At 38.5% G+C, this 8,906-nt stretch overlaps 1 protein-coding gene across 3 annotated transcripts; it reads left to right on the forward strand.

The window, feature by feature from the left end:
* Positions 1-228: 228 nt before the first annotated feature.
* On the forward strand, positions 229-7,573 carry LOC110041432 (uncharacterized). 3 transcript variants are annotated; one of them, XM_020746718.2, is made up of 2 exons: positions 229-5,876; positions 6,015-7,573. In XM_020746718.2, the coding sequence occupies exons 1-2, from the start codon at positions 5,360-5,362 to the stop codon at positions 6,872-6,874; spliced, it is 1,377 nt and encodes a 458-aa protein (XP_020602377.2). In that variant the 5' UTR covers positions 229-5,359; the 3' UTR covers positions 6,875-7,573. The 3 variants fall into 3 exon arrangements, with proteins under 3 accessions (XP_020602377.2, XP_020602378.2, XP_089149626.1); XM_020746719.2 differs by having other exon boundaries at positions 229-5,303; positions 5,516-7,573; XM_089293500.1 differs by having other exon boundaries at positions 229-7,573.
* The last annotated feature ends 1,333 nt before the right edge of the window (positions 7,574-8,906 follow it).

Genomic DNA, 8,906 nt, shown 5'->3' on the forward strand with positions numbered 1-8,906 from the left:
AGTGTCGGCTGCTGTTCTAAACCTTGTTAGTTCTTCACTGTTTGACCGACGCGACAGCGATAAACCTGAGAAGTTCAATATTTGTGTTTCACCGTTCGATCGACGCGACAACATAAACCGGAGAAGATAAACATCTCGCCCCATTGTGGCCATAGAGCAATTCAGGTAATAACAATTGAGTTTTTAATTTCGAGGGGTCTGAGTTTTCGGGGTCTGAGGTTCCGGGGTCTGAGTTTTCGTGACACCCGTTTTTCCCGGCTTTCCCTAGACTACCTCCAAATTGTACGACCCCTTGCGAAGACTGGTGACGATCATATCGAAGAAAGCACCGAATATAATGAAGTAAGCACCGAATATAATGAAGTAAGCACCGAATATAATGAAGTAAGCACCGAATATAATGAAGTAAGCACCGAATATAATGAAGTAAGCACCGAATATAATGAAGTAAGCACCGAATATAATGAAGTAAGCACCGAATATAATGAAGTAAGCACCGAATATAATGAAGTAAGCACCGAATATAATGAAGTAAGCACCGAATATAATGAAGTAAGCACCGAACAAGGAAGTACCGAATATAATGGCCTTTGCACCGAATATAAGGAAGAGAGCACCGAATATAATAGTGTTAGTACCCGTAATAATGAAGAAAACACCAAACAAAGTTAGAACCGAATATAACGAAGAAAGCACCGAATATAACAAAGACAGCACCGAATATAATGAAAGAAGCACCGAATATAACGAAGAAAGCACCGAATATAATGGAATAAGCACCGAATATAATGAAGACAGCACCGCATATAAAGACATAAGCACCGAGTATAATGGAATAAGCACCGAGTATAATGAGTTAATCACCGAATATAATAACATAACTACTCAATATAATGACATAACCACCCAATATAATAAAAAAAGTATCATAAGACAGTTCTGGCGTCCCATATCCGCGCGCTGATGGTGATGTGGAAATATAACTTATAGGAGGTTCGCTCGCATCCGATGCTGAAAGAAATCTGGAGTGATATCCACATGAAATGTTCCGCACGCCAAGTAATAGCTGTAGATGACTTCTGGTCGATTTACAAAGCCACCATTTTCAGTGCTAAACAGATGATTTTAGGAATCGAAGCTTCGCGGTTCGTCGAATCTTCACGGTTGAAAGATAAATTATTTCCTTTTCTGGTCTCTTCGAATTCGATCTTAACTTGCCGGAATTGAACCTACCTTCGGCACTATCCTTCTTAAATGTTGAAGCGACCTTTGGGGAAATTAGCTGATCACTCCAACACTCTTTGTTTGGTTGCTTCTCTTTTTATTTCCACTATTGATGTCTTGGGTACAATACTCACAACGTTCTCTTACTTGTTGCTCTTGACTGGTTACAGCAATTACTACAACTACTAGGAGCTAACTCGTCACGTTCCTTTTAAAGGGACAACCACGTCATCCATCAAATCAATGTCAATCTGTCAATTAGGCTAACGTAATGTCATGCGCAGTTCAAATAAGGTTCTATTGCGACTGCGCACCAAGCTACTTAGCATATTTTCCTTCGAGGTTATCGAGGTTGACTAAAACGTTTTCTACCTTCATTTTAACCGACTATCCTTAAGTGGTTGACCTAAATAAGGTAACGTGAGCAATATAAAAGTTACAATCTTCGTTCTTACCGATTAAAAGTTTAGGATAACACTAAGTTAAAAGATAAAAGTTGTTGTTAAATATTTCATACAACATACGTGTTACAAGAAATAGGTTTGGAACCTCCCAGCTTCGTGGGCGGGATTTCCAGTTAAAACTATCCATCTCATTAACTGGACGTGCTCTTGGTACAAACATCCTCTAATGAGGTGCCGCTGCTATTGTTAGGAATCTTTTCTTTATTTGGGTAGAAGTGTAAATTAGGAATAAATTAATTTAAACATCGTTATCAAACTCCTTGAAAAGGTCAGTAAAAAGGGCAAGGTTTGACTGAAAAATTGGACAGGAGACTGAAAATAAGTTAAGGAGTCTAACGCGACTAATTCCAAAAAGAGCGCTTCCAAAATCCAGATTTCAATTTTTACTTCATTTTCTCGATCGACACCCGCGAGTAAACAAACGAGTTGCTGGACAACGCAGCTAAACCGAAAACATGCAGTGCGGCAACGGTGCTCGCAGAACATGAATGTACCAAGGCATCCTACCAAGAATTGGCTACAAATTATTGGAGTAGACACTACATTTTCAAAATAGTTAGATTACATGGCACCATTTCCAGTTTAACAACGGTCAAGTAATTTACACATATTTCACTGAAGAACTAGTTCCTAGGAAACGTAGCACCTGCGTACACATCAACAACGGTAAAAAAAGGCAACATTTTTTAAACACCTAAAATATTCCAATATTATATTTCGAATGACCCAACACCTATTTCTCAAAACATTACCATTAACTTTTTACCCATTATTACAACGAATAAATATGGTTGGGAATTTATATCTTGCTTGCATTTTTATTGTTTTACATAAATATCTCGCCTTGTGTGTGAAGTGTATCAGTGTATCGCTGGCCAACAACATGGTTGTTGACAGATATTATGTTTTCGTTCGACGATAAGAGAGCTGAGAAGTAAAACCTACGAAGAAGGGTTGAATAATTCGAAATCAAAGCAATGTTTTGTCCTTGAAAACTTGTGTAAAGTTTGATTAATCGAGTTTCGCCCGCTGTAATTCCTGATTAACCAAAAGGAATCATAAATAACTTGCTAATGAGCTATGGCTCTTTCAAAATAACAAAAATGATTTGCAATAAATGGAATTAAAAAACTAGAAGCTTAATGGGAGAAGTAGGGTATGTTTTGCTTTAATGTAAGTGGTAAAAAGTAATTGTATTCGTCCCCTGTACCAGATCACACTTCCAGCAAATTCTTGTTCAACTTACAAATCCAAGATTAAATATGTACTGTGTGGATCTATTTTGTAGACAATGGGATAACACAATTTTGGTCTTGTTCAACTAGTTCCTTGAATGTGTTTAAAGTAAAAGGTCTCCAAATGACTTTGCCTCAGACATTGCCACTGTCAATATCCATGTTCAAACTGATGAGAGTTTGAGATTTCTCTTCGCCTAGTGCTTAGGTGTTGGATGTAACTTGTATCTGCTCCAAGTGTCCATTCCTGGGTTCTCAGTACATGTGAGGCCATGTCAAAGGGAAATCCGGCTCAATGGAAAGAAAGCTTGGTTGAGTTACATGAAATGAATGCTTTAGACAAATAATATACCTCATGCTATTTAAAGTGGTTGCAGCTAAGATTGCAGATGGGAGATGTGAAAAAAAAAAACTGACTTACATTTACTTGCAAATAATAATTCAATTCCAAAGTATGCTTTTTAAACTGAATATTTGCAAGGTACTGACAAGCACAACAAAAAACCAGCAAAATAGCACGAAAACCATATTCTGGAAACAGCAGCCAACATTAAGTTCACTTACAAATTAGTAAACTGGAAGACTGTGAATGATAGGCACAGTCAATTAGCAATGACTGAATTGCTCATGGTCCTGTGCCTTCATTGCATGTCCTCATATCACAACTCTGCTGAAGTTTAAGGTTCAATGTAACTTGTGTAAACTAAAGGGAGCTTCTTACCCAGAACAGTACTATGCAGGTTATTTGAAATATCTATCAGTTTAAAATTTATTATTTACCGCAAGTCCTGTGGTCAACAACACAGTGATCATGTACCGATATTGACATTTCCTACATTAGCTGTTAAATATTTTGCCAAAAACAGTCTCCACAGCACTTGCTCCTGTTGACTCGTAATGACTGTGACCAACTGAATTCAGAATAATCTAGCATGTAGCTGTATCCTAGATCATCTATAGTGAGATGTTTTGACTGAGATAACTAAATTGTAACAACATTTTAAAATACAAGCAGATGCACTATATTGAACACTTGCAGTAGCTCTTAAAACTTGGGATTGCCATGCAGCTTTCTAAGTAGTCACTTGCTTTATGTTATTATGTATTCTGTTTTGGTCTATTCCATTCTAAATTTGATATCCTAAACAGCAGCAGGCTGTAGCTTTCCTTGTTAGATCACTTCAGTGTAAGTGGATAAATTTAGTTCTTGGGAAATATAGCAAAGTTAATTCCAAGCCCATAGTCTTTAAAAATACCAGAGGGTAATTCAGCATGTGCTTCAAACACATTGGCTCGTTCTTCTCCAGGTGGGTTGACAATTATGCGTAACTATACACATGAAACACTTGTTATTAATTTTATTGATGTATAGTCTCCCACTACTACCAACATTCAAAGGAAAACAAGCGTAAAGAAGTGGGAGATCAAAAATAATCAGCCATAGATGACTGATCAATAACATCCGATCCAAGAGTAGTAAACTTGTGTAAGAGATAACAATTCAAGACAGGCAGTGATCATGATAGTGAAAATTCACTGTAAATGAGATGATATCTTTAATGGACTAGCATCCAAAGCAGGATCCAAAACTCTTGAACATCGGCCAAACAAACGGATGACATACGCACTACAAAAAAAACAAACAAAAAAAACAAAAAACAAAAACATAACAAGAAAACATTAAGATGTAAAGGGAACAAGCCGAGCCACACAATCACTCCCGCGAAATACCGCGAACATATGACAAATCAAGGAAAATGCCCCAACTTCAAGTCCGATTTTGGCCGTTAAAACGGCGGGGCCCGCCTGGGCCCGCCGGACTTTTCTTAAAGTTCAACTCTCGAACTAAAGTTTCACACAAAAAAAATTCACAATACTGATCCTTGTTATCCTGCAAACGACCAAAAGAATATCCATGTCAAGCGCGTGTGGTAAACAAACGTTTTCAACACAGCATGATTTCCATTGACTAGTTCTGATGCAAAAATTGCTTACCTGCACTTGAGGCTTGGCATATAACTGGTCTAGATATTACACTAGCAGCTCCTAGAAAAGGTTCGTTTGATTCTCATGATGAGTGCAGAAATCGGTCGAGAAACGACAACCTACTCCCACAACACACTCCTACAACCTACTTCGCAACGAAAAATGTGTCCGCCATTGCTCCGGCTGAGACGACATATGATTGGTCGAATACTGTCACGTGAACCGTGTCCAACACCGCCTGATCATGAAGTGATTTCCGAATCTCTCTCTGAAACTCGATACCCGATTTTGACCTCAACGCACTGTTGTCACGTTTGGCTCGCCCTACGCGACAACCAGACAGCAAGCTTTATTTGCAAGGCTATAACATCGTTAAGCATTGTAAAAGAACAGGGTAAGTTTGAAAACCGAAAGCTTCTGCTCGGTGGACACGTATAAATCCTCGCTAACATGCGGATGTCTTATTTGTATACGGTTTGCTGGTTTGTCGTCATGTCTGTTATTTTATCTTATTACTACATTAGTATCGTCGGAGATACTCATGAGAGATTGACGGATGCCGGCGATATTAGTATGAACAATATGAACAAGAATGTTTCTTTTAAGGTGCTACAGCGAGTACAAAATGCACTGAAGGAAGAACAGTTGTCTAGTATTGGCTTTGACGACGCTTTGATGTCAAGAGCAATTCAGGCTGGTAATCTTACTCGCTTAAAGAACGTTCTCAAGAAAGCTTTAAGAGGTGAAGACATCAATCTTTTGGTCATTGGAGGCTCTAACAGCGCTGGCGGAAAATTAGGACTTGACGAGAATAGCTTGGATGGATTATATTTTAAAGTGTTCGCGAAATGGTGGAACAACACCTTTGGCAAAGCGATCAAGTCCTTCGTGAAAGAGATTCAGTTATCAATCGGAGCCACCGGAAGCCCTTTCTTTGCGTTTTGCTACAAAACGTTCATTGTAGAAGGTGAGAAAATCGATATTGTGTTAATAGAAATCTCAACGAACGACTGCAGATTTCGGACAGCGAAACATTTGGAGCAGTTAACTCGTCAAGTGCTTAAGTATCATTCAGAACCCGCGCTATTTTATATTAATCTGATAGGTAATGTGGGCTACAAGGACAAGCCGCTTAATCCAACGTGCAGAAACCTAGAGACTTTTGGACAAACACAGCTTGCTCGCCATTATCAGATTACGTCGTTCAGTTTAAAGGAGGTATTTTGTCGCAAGGACGAAACAAGTCAGTGGAAAATAATTTTAACAAACATGACTGGGTCCGATGGTAACCATATTGGCCTCAAGGCGCATGCTGTAGTTGCTTCCCTGATGATTAAACATGTGAGGAGCGTTACACAAGAACTTATCAATGACGTCTATAATGTGGATGGAGAACATGGAAGTTCTGCTTTACCGAAGTTCTTGCTTATCGAACGTGAAAGCGGAGCTTTGAAAAAGCCTTTGTGCTGGACTGGGAAAACGCCAAATGCTTTTAAAAATCTTCACCATCCAAGTCTTCAACTTGAAGTTATAAACAACAGAAGCTTTTCATCGTGTTTTCAAGTGCGCGGAAAAAACATGAATGCTAAGAGTGTGTCCAAAGAGCTTCGTACCGATTCTCAGGGAGGGTGGTGTGCGTCGAAAAGCTTCAGCACCCTTCAGCTGAAGATCTATGTTCCAATGATTGCTGTAAATAGTTCCCGAAGAACACGATCGGTGATAGTTTTAAGTAGGTTCTATAGCAGAGGCCAGGCTGAGATATGGCTGGATAACAACAAAGACAAAGCTATTAAGACCGACTCAAACTCAAAACTGGATCGGTATGATACAATCGCAACAAGAGTGAACCCAGGCTACCATACGATCACGGTCAGAACTTTACGGGACGGAGTGTTTATGGTTTCTGGAGTGCTTGTTGGACCCCCTGACTTTCGATTTGGGACTGATGCGTTACACTGTCAATGAGCAATGAAAGTGAACAACAACAATAAATAAATCTTTATTTTCCTTCATTTTAAAATTACATGTTATTTGTACCGCGGATAGCAAGTGCTAATCTAGGCGAGCCATGAATCGCTTGTACATATAACTAGATTAATCAGAAAACAATAACGACAATTAATTTAAGATTAAAGATATAGTGGACATTATTATCGTTTCTGCATATTACGACCACTAAGATAAAATAAGGGGAGAATAATAAAAGAAGACATTGATTTTAATTACTTAATGCCATTTTAGATACATACAGATACTTAAAGATAGTAGACGCAATCTGAACTGTACTGTAGGCAATAACTAAGTTACTTCACGCTGTAGTGGTTAGTACGGTACAGTCCAATTTCAGTATTTACTGTAACCATATTCTCAATTAGCCAATCAGAAGCGGTACCTACTTTCCGGATATCCTGCTATATCAAGTCACTGTCCTGGTGTGGCTAAGATATCATGGTCACTTGGCCGAATTTGGGTAAGGTAAATACCTAATCGTACCTTTTTGGTACGCTTCAGCCGCATATCAGAGTAGTTTGGTCTCGCTAAGGGTATTTTTAAATACGAAGGAAGTACGCTCTTTTGTAATAATGTCTTTTTATTCAAAATAACTCCACAAAAATGGTAGCTGAACTGCTAGTAAGAAAATATAAGAACATGAATTTCAAGATACCGACCTACTTTTCTATAGTCTTTAAATCTGGCCGCAACTCTGGATCGATTTCATTGTCCGACAGACCACTTCCGGAACGGGACCCAAAAACGAACATTACAACCTTTCCAAAGCTGTAATTAGGCGCTTTTATGGTTCTCGTAGTTTCGACAGCCAATAGCTCTACATTGTCTAAGCTAAGGCGAAAATCTACCTTGGGATGTTGTACCTTTTATTAAGTAAAAAGGGCGTGATCAGTGCCAGGAGTCCATCCCCCTGCAGCCTCCATCACTACTATAACACAGAGTCAACCCTTTCCGGTGTCATTCTATTTTTAGGACTGTAACCAGTAGTAATCAAATATTATGAGTGCGTTCGACGCTATCACTTTATATATACCTTACTTGGTTTCAACCTCTGTCTTTTACTAAAATCAACATTTTTCATCAACAACCGAGGTTTTACTGACAGATATATCATAGTGTCAAAGTCCATGCCAGTGAAGAAGACCCTGTATTAATTACGATTGGTTGATAAGTTGCGTGACGAGGCCAGTTTCCGTAGACTCAAAAATATTTATATTAGCCTTTAAATTTCGTGGTAAATATTTTCGCATTAACTGGTAATGTTAGAGCTAATTTGTAAAAGTGTCCACTACAAACTCCAAAACATTATTTAGAATCACTTGGCATTTCTGAACAAATACCTAGTACTCTCAGAGGATTTCAACTGTAATTTGTGTGGACTTTAGTCTATGAGAGTTGACTACGGAGTCAGAACAAGGATATTTTCTAAGTGTCGAGACATCGAGTTGCTGTAGTATGCCCAAGCTAGACAATTTCTTCATCTACAAAGCCAAAATGATACTTGAAATCGCTTGACATTTCTTAACAAAGGTCTGCTATTCTAAGAAGAATTGAATGAGTTATTTCGTGGAATTTCTATAATAATTTCAGACCTCCGAATATGTAGTTTTTTGAAAACACTTCCCGACTGCCGGGTATCTAGACACAATGAAAATGTTTAAGAGTTGCATCAAACTCTGACCGAGAGGTGTCAAACCTTGGCTTTGAAGCACATTCAATGTGCACCAGGTAATTTGCATAACATTTTTTCGCGCCTCAAAGCTCCTCATACTCAGTCACGAGGTACTTAAATCAGGTCGTAATTTGAACAAAAAGTCTGTCATTCAACTTCCTTGGGAAATCAAAGGAAATTTAATTTGGATCAAAACGTTCGTCAAACTGAAGTTCAGCAGACCAAAGCATTTCAAATTCCTCATTTTATAATCTGGCTCCTGACTCCTAGTTCCTAGCAACAGCATCTGTCTATTTATATAAGAAATACAGCACA

The sequence above is a fragment of the Orbicella faveolata genome, unplaced genomic scaffold (assembly GCF_042242905.1).
Source record: "Orbicella faveolata isolate gen_17 unplaced genomic scaffold, um_ofav_v1 contig_25, whole genome shotgun sequence".
In the NCBI taxonomy this organism is placed as follows: domain Eukaryota; kingdom Metazoa; phylum Cnidaria; class Anthozoa; order Scleractinia; family Merulinidae; genus Orbicella; species Orbicella faveolata.